We start from the raw sequence: 16,931 nt of genomic DNA, 5'->3' as shown, positions 1-16,931 counted from the left end.
AGGATGATGGAACCAGTCGAGCAGTGCGAGGAGTGATGAGGACTTTAAAAACAAAACAAAAAAACCTTTGAAACTTTTTCATTGTAACTTTGAACAAATGTTTTAAACTCATGGTATCTTAAGTATGTAACCTAGTGAACCAGCATTAATGTCTTCAATGTTAGAGATTTAAGCACTTATGTACGTCGCTCTGGATAAGGGCATCTGCCAAATGCTGTAAATGTAAATAAAAGAGGGAGCTGGTCCATTTTTGGCTTTGTAGGCATTCATCAGTGTTTTGAATCTGATGCGTGCAGCTACCGGAAGCCAGTGTAGGGATTGCAGCAGCGGGGTGGTATGCGAGAACTTTGGCAGGTTGAAAACAAGCCGGGCCATTTTTCAATTGTTGCAGCAATCTGGTACTTCTTAATCACATGAGACTTTTGATAATTAGCAGCAGTAAAATATTAGATATCAATGTAATAATATAGAATAACTTTTGTTACTCAAACACAATTGGCTTGATTATTCACAATATAATATTCAAACCCTTGAACAAACACTCTTATTTACTCAAACACTTGAATGGATAAGATTCTAGTTCCCTTGTAAGTTACTGGAAAAATCACGTTGTCAAATGAATCCATGTAAAATTAAGCAAAATGTAAACTGTGGTTCTTGTTAAACTTTGCATAAATATGGGGTTATGGATTACATTTGCTGCCTTTATGTGCTGTTGAAATATTCATAAAAATGAATTTCTTCCTGTAGATATATGACTCCTCAAGGAAATTCATATCAGCAGCCACTCTATATATGTTGTACAGTCTTGAATTTAACCAAATATCCATTATAATCAGCAAGCAAGAGTAATATGTGTTATGTCAAAAAAAAGGAAAAGGTGTCGTTGGTGTCGATGTTTGACGTTTTTTCTGACACAATCCTGTTAGCCTTTTAAATTTGATTTTTTTTTAATTTAAAGCTGTAATTATGAGTATGTCGTGCATGTCACTCCTCAGTTTGTATGTTTTCACACTGCCATACAGTACCTGAGAGCTGAGGTCCTTAGTCATGTAATGGAGCTTGAAAGAGACAGCAGTCTACCACTGAACACACTCCTCTGCCTGGTGAATATGCTGTACAGACGGTGGTGAGTGTTGTCTACGATGGAGAGCAGTCTGTCAAGGATCTGCTGTCTGCTACTGACACCAGTGAGTCCAGCTCTGTTCCAACCACAAAGCCTGTCGTCCTCTCCAGTCTGTCCAGTCCAGTCACAGTGCCGCATTTCTCTTACTGCAGCTTCCTCCTAAGCAGACCACAGCATAGAAAAGGACACTGGTGACCACAGATTATATATTATATATCCTGTTAGGTTTGCATGTGCATGGATGCATAGATATAATATAAATGTGATATTATTTGGTGAATTACCTACAGTAGTTACTGATCTACACCCTATTCCAAATTATTTAGCAAATTCTATTTGTGTTCTCACTCACTTTCTACCGCTTATCCGAACTACCTCGGGTCACGGGGAGCCTGTGCCTATCTCAGGCATCATCGGGCATCAAGGCAGGATACACCCTGGATGGAGTGCCAACCCATCGCAGGGCACACACACTCTCATTCACTCACGCACTACGGACAATTTTTCCAGAGATGCCAATCAACCTACCATGCATGTCTTTGGACCGGGGGAGGAAACCGGAGTACCCGGAGGAAACCCCCGAGGCACGGGGAGAACATGCAAACTCCACACACACAAGGTGGAGGCGGGAATCGAACCCCGACCCTGGAGGTGTGAGGCGAACGTGCTAACCACTAAGCCACCGTGCTCCCTATTTAAGTGTTAAAAAGATTAAATATTTTGTTTTGCAGTTTAACTCATGGATGGCATTGTGTCTCAGGGCTCTTTTGATCCCTGAAAACAACCGTGCAATACAGCAACCGTGGAGCAGTGAGGGTTAAGGTTCTTGCTCAAGGGCTCAACAGTGGCAGATTGGCAGTGTTAGGGCTTGAACCCCAATCTGCCAATCAACAACCCTAAGCCGTAATTGCATGAGACACCACAGTCCGTTATGATATGGACTTTAAAATGATATAACCTTATAACTTTAAACCAACAAGTGAAACAATCTAGTAACATAATGACTAAAATTTTGTGTGCTTGTAAATGTATATTTCAATATGTGTAAATCTGCAACCACATCTGAACAAAATGGAAGTCTGTGAGATTTAGTTTCACACCAATTCACACCTTAAGACCCTGCGATCCGTTTCGTATTACGTTCGTATGTGTAAGTCACAGAAATGTTTAAAGTTCACACTGTTCAAGCAGTGAAGTTTTACAGATGAGTGGAGAAATCTTGAAGTGTAAGACAAAGACTAACTGAGATATTCGACTATGTTCACAGTGGGGGAATTTCATTTCAATAGGAGACGTTATGTTAAATGCCCCTTTAATATAAGAGGTTATAAACATTTATAGGTTTGCAGTTTATATGAACCACATTATAGGCATACTTATTGTTTTAACAATTAAGGGACATCAGATACTAGGTTAGATACACACACACACACACACACACACACACACACACACACACACACACACACACACACACACACACACACACACACACACACACACACACACACACACACACACTTCTAAGCACTCAATGCTGTGTTAATGTGAGTGATAACGAGCTACTAAAAGCAGATTATTGATCAATTAACAGAAGGGAGAAAGGGAGATGAAGGAAACAGCAGAAGGATAAGAGGGCATGGACTGAAAGGTCAGAGGACTGAGAAAATGAAAGGGAAAGTTATAAAAGAGAAAGACAAATTGCAATACAGAATACACACAAAACATATCACACATATCAGAGATGCTTCTCAGCTACCTGTGGCGATGTTATATTCATTCATTCATTCATTCATTCATTCATTCATTCATTCATTCATTCATTCATTCATTCATTCATTTTCTACCACTTATCCGAACTATTCTCGGGTCACGGGAGCTTGTGCCTATCTCAGCTGTCACCGGGCATCAAGGTAGGATGGTAATGTTATATGTGAGGAATAAAACACAAGGTGTTTTTCTTTTATAGGAAAATTATCAGCCATGATGCAGCCTGATGCAAGTCAAGTCAAGTCAAGAAGCTTTTATGGTAATTTCAACAACATATAGCTGTTGCAGTACATAGTGAAATGTGACAATGTTTCTCCAGAACCAGAGTGCTACATAACACAAAGACAGAGCTAAGGACTTAGGTAAGTTAGTCCTAACCACATACAGTGCATCTGTGCAACCTGGTGCATACAGTGCAGAACAAAAGACAATGCAAACAAACAATACATAATAAAAAGTTCTATAGTTCATATGCAGAAATACTGGAATGAACACTTAATATAATAGCATATAGTTATATGAGGTATTTTAAGTACTGTGAAAAATAGCAGTCGACTGAAATGTGAAAGACATGCAAAGAGCAAAAACAGCATGTAAACAGTTTGATATGGTGGTTGTTGTGTCTTTATTAATATAAAGAAACCTCATTTTGGCACACACTCACCTTCATCATCCAGTTACAGCTATATATACATACACACATCAGGAACATACCAACTACATACAAACTCAGATCTGGAAACAATTCACTGCATATAGTACAGCGAAAGGTACTTATTTTATTATTAGGGCACACACTGAAATGTTTTATACCTTTCATAACATAACAATTTGACCCAAACCTTTTTTTTTACTTCTAAACTCAAGTCAAGAAGCTTTATATTGTCATTTCAACCATAAGTAGCTGATGCAGTACAGTGAAATGAAACTACATTTCTGCAGGACCATGGTGCTATATAAAAGCTAGACAACAGTGCAAAACAAAAGTCAGTGCAGACAGACAATACAAATATACTTTCCACTGGGCAACACAATGCTCATTATATCTATTTCTAGGTCAAAGTTCTAGTACATTCATAAGGGCAGTTAGATCAGTCATTCCCTCACAAGACTCCATCCATAAATGCTAAATAAACATTTCCTCACAAAAAGTTTCAACAAGCGGAGGGCACGGTGGCTTAGTGATTAGCACGTTTGCCTCACACCTCCAGGGTTTGGGGTTCGATTCCCGCCTCCGCCTTGTGTGTGTGGAGTTTGCATGTTCTCCTCGTCCCTCGGGGGTTTCCTCCGGGTACTCTGGTTTCCTCCCCCGATCCAAAGACATGCATGGTAGGTTGATTGGCATCTGTGGAAAATTGTCCGGAGTGAATGGGAGTGTGTGTGAGTGAATGAGAGTGTGTGTGTGTGCCCTGCGATGGGTTGGCACTCCGTCCAGGGTGTATCCTGCCTTGATGCCCGATGACGCCTGAGATAGGCACAGGCTCCCCGTGACCCGAGAAGTCCGGATAAGCGGTAGAAAATGAATGAATGAAGTTTCAACAAATGAACAATTATACATTTCTTCTTTGACAACCGATTTGTTTAATCCTTTTAGCTTAGTCTTAGATTAGATCAGGTCTTAAAAGTGAATATGCCACCATATAGAATAAGATCTGATTCAACAATTTATCAATAGAAAATCTTGCCTCAAGACTGAGTCGTTCTGTTTGATATATGAATATATCTAACCCTTGTTTTTTTTTTTTAATGTATATTCCTACATAATCATTTAAATAAATAGATTTAGACTTTGTATAGTTTATTATCTCTTATTGTCTCTAGCAGTCATTTGCTGTTATGTACCTGTGAACCTTTATAATCTAAATACCTTTCATCTGGTCTGCACATTGTTCAGCTTTGGTGTATGTTTTTGACCAAGATTATTAGCATGAATCTGAAAAAGATTCAAAACCTCTGACCAGTTAGAATTGAAACGTCAATAGCACTGAGGAATAATATCAGATATTCACTCGGTGATCTTGCTTTGTCAATAGACAACCATTAAGTATGAACAACTAGGTGTCTTTTGTTCTCATCCCATCCCACAAAAATGAACTCCCTTGCTGTTCATGCCCAGATATGTTTCATCCATCTCTTGTATTACCCCATACACACACACACACACACACACACACACACACACACACACACACACACACACACACACACACACACACACACACACACACACACACACACACACAAACACACACACACACACACAAACACACACACACACACACACACACACACACACACACACACACACACACACACACACACACACTTATATATATACTGATACCCTGGTTGCTCTAATTCATTCCCCATTAGTCTCAGGTTTCTGCACCCTCATGTCTGGATCATTGATTTAGTCTTTTCTGTCACAAAGTTTTAAATGGCCAGTGGACATCAGCAGTGTGATGGGTCAGAGTACAAACTGTGCATGTGTATGTGTGTATCTGTGTTTATGTGAGTGCTCAATGGAGGCTTGAAGTTTCATATTTTCCTATGAGAAGCTTGCTGAATCAGGCTGACCTGAAAGCTGTTGTGTAGGCATGGTGAGCTAGACATACTCTCATCAATTCTTCATGCCCATCAACCACTTTTCATGAAAGTGCTGTATATGCCTGGTGTATATTTTGTAAAACGCACACACACACACACACACACACACACACACACACACACACACACACACACACACACACACACACATGCTCAATCTCTCTCATATACACTGCTCCTTTCTCACTTGTTCATTTCAGTCCCTTGCCTAGAGGCTCCTTGTTGTCCCTTAACCCCCATTCAATTTCCTTAAGCACCATGCCTTGCCGTGACCACAGAAGTCGACTAAATTAGTGGATCAATAAGCTATCTGAAACTCTTTAGGGGGTATTGAGAAGGCATGTTCTCTTCTCCAGTTGCTCTTCCTAACGAATAGGATGTTGTTGCCGTTGTAATGTGCTGTGTCATGGAGTTCTTATTACAAATGTCCCTCTGGACTGCTGGCCACTTCAGGGATGTGTGTGATCTCACATACACACTCACACACATGATGATATCATATCATTTCATTTAGTTTAGTATATGGAATGCATGAGTTTGGTGGAGCGTTTACAGCTGCATTTAACAATGCCACATGCTTAGATTAATTTTCTGTCACTTTTCTGTCCCTCATGGAACAATCATCTGCGTTTCACATGATATGCCCTGAAATTGCACACATGAGTTTGATATCATGTGATCACATGAAAAAAAAAACTGTGAGAAAATCACACCTGCAAAATAAACCCACATGGCTTACATGTGAAAAGAAATATATTTTGTGTGAAATCACATATGGAAATTAAACATGCACACAGCATTTAAAACACAGTACATGCAAAATAATCTAATAACAATTTAAACGTGTAAATTTGACATGCAAATCATGCGATTATTCAGTAAAACAAACAAATAAATAGTTAAAGTAACGTATACATTAGCCTGAACACTATTGACAGACAAAATCAATTAGATTTTAAACTGAACATCATTGCCACAGTTCAAAACAATTAAAATGTAATTTTAAGGTATGATGTATAAGTTCACAAATAAAAAATGATGCTTTTTTGTGTCCTTTAGTAAAGCTGTGTCCTCTCACTCTCCCGAAACACTGACATCTGGGGCTCTTCGCTTTGGCCATTAATGATCTTGCCCTGAGGCTAAAGTAGCATCCTCCCTACTTTAGACCCCAAATGTCCTCTGTTTACACACATATGCATGCTGCGCAAGTTTTCTCACTCCTCAGGCGTTTCAGATAATAGAAGTCAATTTGATGTTAGGAAACAAAGCGAGTCCAACAATCATCCTTCCACAAGCAATGTTTTATGCAGATTTTTTTAGTTTATAGTAAATAGTTATATATACAGTGGAAACACTGACCACTGATTAAATACCGGTACTAATTTATTTATCATTTATTAATAATGTACAAGGTCTTTATGTCTGACTGGAATTATTTTGCTACCTTTTCAAAGACATTATTTATTTTAAAAATGATTTACCTGCTGTTCAGAAAGTTTTATATTTATGTTTTTTGTAAGAAAAGCCGAGAGAAAAAAAGGGATGACAAAAAAGAAAGATAACCAAAACCGGAATCTTTGAGATCTTCTGACATTTGAGATCTTTGACTTTAATATATTTATAAACAAATTCAGTTTTTCATTGATAAATTCAATCTTGGCAAATTGATGTGGTGTAAGAGGAATAAACAACTAGAAAATAATTAACCTTGAGGTGGTGACATTGGTGACATCACACCACCTTGTTACTGAGCATTTTACTTTAATGGCAAAACCCAGAGTCTTTTCTTTCTTATTTGACTTATAGTTTGCCAATTTATGTCAATAAATTGCATTAAAAACTGTGACTAGAATTTGGGACACATTTGTCAAAAAAGTATCATCTTCTTTGACACATTTTTCTATAAAGTTACTATCAGTTATTACAGTAAATTAACTGTATTTGAAAGATTTTACCTTCATTTAATTTCTTATATTAACAGGAATTTAGTTTACAGGAACATTAATTACTCTGCACTTTCACTTCACAATAATTGTTCATATTTTTCTTTTCAGTTCCATATCTTAAGCTTTTTCTGGCTGTGCCTGTGAGTAACAACAACCTCTGAGAAAGGTCAAGAGGTCAAACTAATGGACAGCCCCCAGCTTCATGGGCTCCTATTTAATCATGCAGAACAATTCTCTCTCTCTCTCTCTCTCTCTCTCTCTCTCTCTCTCTCTCTCTCTCTCTCTCTCTCTCTCTCTCTCTCTCTCTCTCAGTCTCAGTAACCCAATTTGAACAGATGTACTTGCACACACACACACACACACACACACACACACACACACACACACACACACACACACACACACACACACACACACACACACTCTTCTTGACCCAAAACTGTGATTAATGATGTCAAGCGTCAAGCTCATCCAAAGGAGAATCTGTGTCCACACTCCACCTCACTTAGTGTGTAAGCACTGTGTGTGTGTGTGTGTGTGTGTGTGTGTGTGTGTGTGTGTGTGTGTGTGTGTGTGTGTGTGTGTGTGTGTGTGTGTGTGTGTGTGTGTGTGTGACTGTGTAGTATTCAGATTTGTAGCTCAGTGAGCAGGACTCAGTAATAAGGTTTGACAAGGTGTGAGGTGGAGAACAAGTTGTTTCATCTGAGTTTCTAGCAGAGATAACTCTTCAAAATACAGTTAATTTACTGTAATAACTGATAATAACTTTAAAATCATAGAAAAATGTGTCAAAGAAGATGATAGTTTTTTTGTGTAACTAAATGTGTAAACTATACGGAAAAGTAACTATAACTATAAAGGAAAAGTAAAAAAAATATAAATAAATAAATGTAATATTTGGATATTAATTTTCTATTAGTCTGTAATTAATTTTTATTTTAATTGTTTATTTTTTTTACATTTTGTATTAATTTCATTTTTATTTTTGAGATTAAGTTTTAAATGGCTAAACTAAATGAAAAGTTTTATTATTATTATTTTTATAAATGTCTTTTTATTTTTTTAAATCTGAAGTTGAAGAAATAGAACAAACAATAAAACAGAAATACATTAAAACAGAAATACATTAGAACATATAACAGATGTTTCTGTGCAAGCACATAAACATTTCTTACACATCTGCTAGCTGACCTTCAGTCCCCAGTTACTCCGGAAAGTTCAGTTTATTAAGAACGTTGCATGTAGCTAGCTGATGTCATTAATATTTCATGCTAATGTTATCTGATGTTAGCCACAATATTAGCTTTCTGCTGTGCTGAAGATTTTGTAATGTGCTAAATGGTAATCACAGTGAATACGGTAGACCTTCACCCTGCCATACAGACAGGATTTACTCTCACTGAGCAGAAGCAGCTAAATGTTTTCTTCTCCTTTTGGTTTCCAAAATACTGCTGTATAGAAGTGTAAAAAGAAACTGGACATTGAGTGGTTAAGGCTGTATTCATCATTGGTTATATTTCATTCATCCTGTATGATGATTGGCTGCCAGATATAATAAAAATCTTATAAAAAAACAAGTTTTTCTGTAATTTTTAAGTTTTTTTTTTTAAAAATTTGAATATTACACCAGAACATAGCAAAATACAAAAACAACACCACAGTGGTATAGAGTATCCACCAGTAATGAAGTATAAGTGATTTTCAACCAAAATACCATATAGAATACTGTAATCCCAAGGTCATGAATTGTGTTATTTTATTGGCTGCGGTTTCTGCAATCAGTGTTTGGCCTACGAGGCTCATTACTCAGTGGTTTGGAGATTCATTGCTGGAGCTCCAGCTTTAGTCACTAATATATTTAATGATGTAATAATCCCTGGCTCAATGGTTTATGGATTACTGTATTGTTCCCGAAACAACATTGAATACCTAGCATCTTCTCTGAAGCCACGTCTGATTTATGACTGGATAATTGTCAATAATCAGTTAGCCCCAACCCTCCCTGGATCAGCTGTCAATCATGCAGACAGCATGTCTGCCTCCAAGGCTCGTGGGTAATACGGGCCGCCGTCGCCAGGCATTCGCAAGCCGAGCCCTTCGAAACTCGAGAGTCTCTGGTGGCTGGCGGGAGGCCACTTTAGGAGATGCTATCTCCAGCACCCAAACACCCTGGCGCATTCGCTCACACACCCTCGCACACAGGCAGTCACACTCATGCATGTGCTTATTCACACAGACGTTTTTGAGTGCTGGAAAAATGACACGTTCGGTTACGCTTTTTTTCTATAATTGAAAACTGGACACGTTGCGATCATGTAATTTTTTCCAGTGTGTGTTTTTTCTTTAGGGTCCTTCTGTTTTTCATAATAAATAAGTCTACAGTTCAGACACAGTTTCAACTTTATCTGTATGTTGGGTGTGTTTGAAAAGCCCCTAGCTGAAAAACCAGTGTCCATAACTGAATAATTGAAAGCATGCTCATAAAAATGTCCGTCAATTTATCACTATTGGATAGTGATGAGTGAGTCTTAGGTTGGTCAGAATCTAGAGTCACTGGTTGAGCAGCAGAGTGTGACGTATGAAACCTGAAACTGTCATTTATTCTTTGACTAACAGTGCAATCAATCAATGGGGCAGTATAAGGACATCACTACAGCTCCTTGAGTCATTGATACCCATAGACTAGTACATATGGCATGTTTATGTTGTGGTCTCTTTGATCAGTTTCTGTTTCTAATGGATTTTTCTGGACCTTTCAGTGTCTCTTGCCCAGCGTGTGTGTGTGTGTTGGTGTGGTGCACTGTGCTGCGAGAGTCCACAGGGTCATTTGAACCTTGTGGTTTGGAGCAAAGTGCAGGGTGACAGAAGGTGTTCTCTCTGTTTTCAAACGTCGCTCTCTTGCCGAGACAGGAAGTCTGCTGTCCCCCCCCATACACGCGTAGACACACACACTACACCGCACCATTAACAGATCGCATGCATTAATGGGATGTACTGCAGAGATAGATGGAAGCCTGGGAGAAATCCAATATGGAGGCTCAGCAACGAGTCCTTGACCACAGCACCAAAATCAAAATCTCTGTCTCACACAGTCTAAACGGTCCGAAACTTAATCTGGGAAGTGTGTATACATCATCACTGTAATCTGGCTCTTTAGGATATAGATTAGTAAAGTTTCTGTTGACCATGCACATAAAAATCCATGATTCTCAATATGATTGTGCAATTTAGTGAAAATCATCATCCTCATTATCCAAATTCTTATATATTATTAAGTTCTAACAGTTATTCACCTGTTTGACTGTTTGTTCCAAACTTATCTATCAACACTGTTAACCTCAATCGAATGACAGCTTGACCGTTGACAGTTCAGAAATATAAAGCTCAGTATACACATAAAGTACATCATCATTTTCAACAAAAAATATATGTTGACAAGATTCTATTCCATTGGTCTTGGTATAATTCTTTTTTTATTTTATTTGAATTTTTTTTTACAATTAAAAGATTTTGAGAACATCTGAATTAAATGATCAGGGACATAAATTGTTTACTTTTTTAAATCTTCCCAGATCCAAAAGTAATAAAAAATCTTTTATTGACAAATGCATAGTGTACAAGGATGTTTGTTTAAAGATAAATTCCTATCAGATAAAGAATGAAAGATACACAATACGAAGATCTAAATGTACAAAAAATTAGTTTTTAACAGTTGCGCTATTTTTTAAGTGTCACTGAAATAAACACTTGCAAAAATATGTACAGTGTGTGTTGTGTTTATATACATTTTAAATTCATACGTGTGTATGAATACGTGCCAGTATGTGAGTGATCTCAGGAGGAAAGAGGAAAGAAGGTGTTGATTTATGAATTTCATTGGCCTCAGGAAAGAAATGGTTCAGGTGTCAGTTTGTTGTACGTTTTACGGCTCTTAGTTCTCGTCTCTGGAAGAATGGAAACATGGAAATGGCATTATTTATAATTATATTTTGTCCAATCAGTCTAGTTATATCTTTCCCCCGTCATTACTGCAGATATGCGATGCTTCAATTTAAAAACATTTCTTTTAATCAAGAACTGAATGTGCTGAAAAGTGTTAAAAGTAATCTCTAGGTACTATTTTTATTACTATTACATAACAAATTAATAAATCTATTGCTCCTATTTACTGGTATAAACACTGATTAATATTTAAAAATTTTTTTCCAAATATCTTTTCTATGTGATTCGACTATGTACCATCATATATTCTAATAAAACTTACTTTTTGATACTTTATGGCACTTCATAATAAAAATGAAGGTCGGCATGAATACATTTTTATTTACACTTGATTTGGGTGAAAATTTTTTGAGTTATTTGATGTGCATCATGATTTGATAGGAATTTCTTGAGTGAGAAGTTGGAGATTATTCATTTAAAGAATGTCGGAAGAATGAGGACTTTAGTGATAATAGTAGATATAGTAAAAGCGAAGAGATTGTAATATGCTTCTAATAGGTTTCTAGAGATACAGAATATTTCAGACACCAGTGGTTCAAGCCACATGCTTAATAGCACTATTAGAGTAATTCTGAGCAATTGATAAACCACAAATTAGATAAATCATAAATAATCTTAACCAAAAAGCAGCTGAAGGCATTTGTGTGTTTTGGTGATTTTCTTAATGGCTATGTACTGCAGCCCAGAATTTAAATTGATTACACCAGTTAAATTGATTATTTCCATGTCCGTGTAAACACCATACATAATCTTTTCACTGTGTCTTTATTCCATTGTGGATCTGATTTTCCATATGCTGTTGAACACCTTTGAAGTAAATAATCAGTAATTAAATAGTAAATACAAATATAATAAAATGAAATGAACTCTTTTTTGAACTTTTTAAATCTACATTTATATAATTGTCCAAACATTTTAAAACACTTCGTACAATTTTGTACAGTTTTTTTAAATTTAATTTTTAATTTAATTTTAATTTTGAGGTTATATATTTCCCAGCTACACCACAGTCTTTTTTTTTCTTATTTCCTTGGATAAAATGAAGATTTCCATATCATATATACTGAAGCACTCAAAGCTTTGATATTTAGCTAGTAATAAATGCACACTAAATAATAAATCTCACAATAGTGTCAAGCTGTTAAAGTCCACAAGCTGTTAATTGCACAACTTTGATGCACCTCTGATACAGTAGGTGGTTTGTTAAACACGAGGAATGTCACGCTGCCATGCAAAGGCTGCACCGTTTTCACAATGTCTCCTGCATGTTTACTACTCACAGCTGTAGGAATTCATTTAGATCACGGATTTGTAAATGCTAGGACATAACAAATCAACCTGAGTGACAGAAGATGCCTTCCTGATGCTCTTCGTTCTGTCTGCAAGGGTCGTCAGTTGCTCTGGAGAAAAGCGTCTGCTGGATGTAAATTTAAACTCCATCTAGTGTTATATGGCCCATGTTATGTTTAAATAGATTTGAATGCAGAATGATTTCCACCTGTCCAAATTATAATTGAAAAAATTACTGTTACAGTCTCTGTTCTTACAGCAATTGTTTCACAAGTGAGTATATGTCCAAATGTTCATGGATCTCTTTCTATTTAAACTTTTTTTTTCTATTTAAGTTTTATTTCAATAATCCCTTATTGTATCAAGAAATGCGCAAATCCCTGTATGTCCAAACTGAGTCAGCTCCATGACTGTTGTGTCAACGCTTTTAAAATGCTTAAAATAACCAGTGCACTGATACTAAAGTTTAGGTTTTTAACATTTAGATTTATTTGGAAAAACTAATAAGCTCTGTTTTTATTGGGGGAAAAGTGTACACTTTTCAATAAAACCATTTTACTATTGTGCAACTGGATTTCTTGTATGAAAATGTGTAAGAACAGAACCTGATTTTTTGTTTCTGTTTGAATGAGTGTAATGTTTGTACAAACTTTACTTCATCACTCTGTTAGATCTGCACTCCCAACATTGCTGGTGTTAATGTACAGCTATTGAGGTGACACATCTGCTTCAATCATTATTGCTGCACAATAGTTTCTGAGCAATTTCCTGACATAGTCTCCTATTCTCTGCAAAATTTTACACTGTCTGACTATTTTGATGTGTTACTCATGCTGTTAAGGGAACTTTGTCTTGCATGTATTGTTTTGCCCTCAATGTACAGTTTAATTTAATATTTATAGTTTATTTACAGTTGTAGTGAACCAAATGACTATCAACACTGCTGCAATCTTAAATCTTCAACATTTTTCTGGCCATACATCCAATCAACTACTGCTTTCCTCATTACAAGGGTTTAATGTCTCATGAATTAACTCACTTAAACCACCATTGCTTGCTTTACTCCTTCGGACACAGTGTGACTTGGATTGCTGTGTGTGATCATTTATACTATTTGAGAGAAGGATTTAGCACAAACTGTCTGTTTAATTTATCTATCTTGTACAAAATTTAAAAACGTGGATTTCGGGGTGGATTTTTGGTGAGCACACTTTCCTGTAAAGCATGCTCACGTGTTTAATCAACATTATCCAGAATGAAATAGGATTAAAGAGATTCCACATCACTCCAAACACCATCTCCGGCCACGCAGGGCTTTCAAATACAACCAATGCCTAGCAAATGCTCCAGTGCTGAACGAACACGTAGAAAACAGTATATTCTGATATTAATACACAAAGAGAAACTTGTGAGATGTCAGCACAATATGCATTCATTCAGCCAGCACTGGGGATTTTGCTGTGTGCTGCTAAACATAGTACCAAAAAAAAAAAAAAGAAAAAAAAGAAAAAAGAAGTGCTTGAGAAGTAAGTGTAAAACAGGAAATTTAATAAAAATGGTGTGAAGAGGCCTAAATGTGAGCTACTTGGCCACATTACACCAATAAGAAATAAGGTGATAAAAATAAACATGCAGTAAACGAATAACAAAATAATAATAATAATAATAATAATAATAATAATAATAATTAATAGCATTTACATTCATTTCAAATGGGTTGAATTGAGCTGTAAGCCTATATGCAGGAAGTTATAAACAACACACATGCAGTCATAGATCTTTGGTGAAGTTGTAATAATAATAATAATAATAATAATAATAATAATAATAATAATAATAATGTAAACTTGATGTTCTGTAGGTTGGCACTGGAGGGGATATGGCTGCTGCTCAATATGTGGTCATAAGAGTATAAAATATGTTAGGCTATATCAAAATAGTTAAAGTTTATAAATAAATAACCTCAGCTTTTCAGCTTTGCATAGAAATAAACAGGTCCCTGTTAATCTCTCAACTTTCACTGCAAAAAAAAAAGGCAAGAAAAGTAATACTTTAAAGGTTTAGGCTAAAAAATCGACGTGTTTTTACTCATTTTGCAAGAAAAAAAATATAGTGACCTTTCAAAAAGTGGATTTAAGAAAGTCAAACATCTTCAAAAAGCCCGAAGTATTTGTTGGCGTTTGAGAAGCACAAGTAAGGCGCGTTGCTTCCGGGATACACGAGCGGCAGAGCAGTCGGTAATAAACATCTTCCTAATAAAGCGTTTTCTTTATAGAACAGCGGAAGCGTCACTGTTTTTGCGCTGTCGTTCAACTCGTTACTCGGTCCGTCCATTTCACTCGACAGCAGCTGCCTTTTTAATTTATTCCGCCGGTTTTGGAACCATATTTTCACCTGAGTCTCGGTGAGCTGCAGAGAGCTGGCCAGGCACGCGCGCTCCGCGCTGCTCAGGTACCGCTTGGCGTCGAACGTTGACTCCAGCTGGAAGATCTGCCGCTTGGAAAAGATGGTGCGTGTTTTCTTTTTCGCCGCCATCCGTGTGCTCTTCTCGGTGCCGTTCTCAAGCGCAGAGCTTCCGTGCGTGTCTGCGCTTCCGCCGGCAGCGCTTTGGAAAGGTTCATCCTCGCATCCGGTGGTTACTTCTGCACGCGTCCGATCTGAAATTTGGAAACAAATTAGTTAAGAAAAGAGAGTCGGGAAAAAAAACGATATATATATTTCTTTCTTTCTTTCTTTTTTTTCATTAGCATGTTAGGTGCAGCAGGAACAGCATCAGACGTGCTACCGTTAAGAGAGTTCTCGTGCCGAAGAGGAAGCGCGTCTCCGCGGACTGGAACGCGCGGAGCTTTTGAGTGACAGCTGTCAAACACTCGTGCGCTCGACTTCAGATTGAGAATGCTGTCAATAGTGAACTTAAAGGAAGCGGCTCGACGCGGAGGTTCGTCCTTGCTCATATTCACAGGCAGGTTTTTTTCGTGTCCAGGTCTCCGTGCAGCTTCACACCCAGACCTCGGTCCCCTCGAGCACCATCGCTCCGCAACCGACTAGCAACTCGCAGACTTGTGCGAGCGTTACTCCACACACCGGAAGTACGTGGTTTCCCCTTTTCGTCTATTGGTCGCGGGAATCCCTCAGCTCAGCGGCCAATAGTGGAGAAGGGCGGGATCCGCGCGTGCACCCGTTCCCAACACAGCAAAATCCTCAGTGTTAAATACAATACACAGAGCATGCAATAAATTTACACGTGAAAATGCATGCTCTAAAGAACATTTTTGATACGTTTCTCCGTGCATATGTTTTCTACAACCCACTCCTCAATTCATCTTTAGGATATCGATTAAAGAGAACACGAATTTATTTGCATTTTAATTCAATGACTTTGGAACAACTTATATTGGGAATAAGAATGTTCAAACACCTCTGTTTCAGATAGTTAATGCATTATTATGTATCAACATTGATGATCGTAGAACTGATGCATTTAAAAATACATTTCAGGTGATTATTTATGAATTTTTTTTTCTCCCTCCATTTTATTTGATTGTGTTTAATGTTGAATATGTAATTTCATATCCGTTTGCTAAAAAGTACCCAGCTGCTGTAATCTATTTCAGCACACTCTGTGGTTTGTTAAAACATTTATTAACTTATATTCTATATAAAATATATTTACAAACTACATATAGCAGATTCTTAAATATTTTGAGTAGAAAAATCTTCATATGATTGACCAGATTTACCTTATGTGTTTTAGCAGTACATTTTTGACATAATTGCTATTATTGACAATATAGTTGCGGTTTTAAGATGTAATTCATATCAGTGATTGATTTTGTGCTGTTTTGTTTCTTTGACCTTTTCTTTATGCATGAACACTGGATCATTTCTCTGTATTCATTTAGCTTCATTTCTTACGGTGTTCATTTTAATATTTGTTTATAGTGATCATATTTTTAGTGAAAAATATACACGTGTGCGTTTATATTGTCTTCTTAAAAAGATATGATTATTTTTCTATTTTTAGAATTGACGTTTGTGTGATTATATTTACACCCTCAATAATCGTATCTTACTATAAAAGAATGATAATAAAGTGTAATGACATCAACAAGCACAAATACAGTGAGTTTGTGATTAATTTATTACCAAGTTAAATGCACTGTGTGAAAAAAGTGACAAAAGCATAGAAA

The 16,931-nt window shown here is 36.9% G+C and overlaps 1 protein-coding gene across 1 annotated transcript; it reads right to left on the bottom strand.

The window, feature by feature from the left end:
• Nucleotides 1–14,268: 14,268 nt before the first annotated feature.
• On the bottom strand, nt 14,269–15,810 carry hmx4 (H6 family homeobox 4). The gene is made up of 2 exons (XM_027145789.2): nt 15,527–15,810; nt 14,269–15,398 (listed from the first exon to the last, which is right to left on the bottom strand). Exons 1-2 carry the CDS (start codon nt 15,693–15,695, stop codon nt 14,884–14,886), a joined length of 684 nt encoding a protein of 227 aa, XP_027001590.2. The 5' UTR covers nt 15,696–15,810; the 3' UTR covers nt 14,269–14,883.
• Nucleotides 15,811–16,931: the final 1,121 nt, after the last annotated feature.

Source organism: Tachysurus fulvidraco, chromosome 4, assembly GCF_022655615.1.
Source record: "Tachysurus fulvidraco isolate hzauxx_2018 chromosome 4, HZAU_PFXX_2.0, whole genome shotgun sequence".
In the NCBI taxonomy this organism is placed as follows: Eukaryota; Metazoa; Chordata; class Actinopteri; order Siluriformes; family Bagridae; genus Tachysurus; species Tachysurus fulvidraco.
This window is presented reverse-complemented; position numbering and strand designations above follow the sequence as displayed.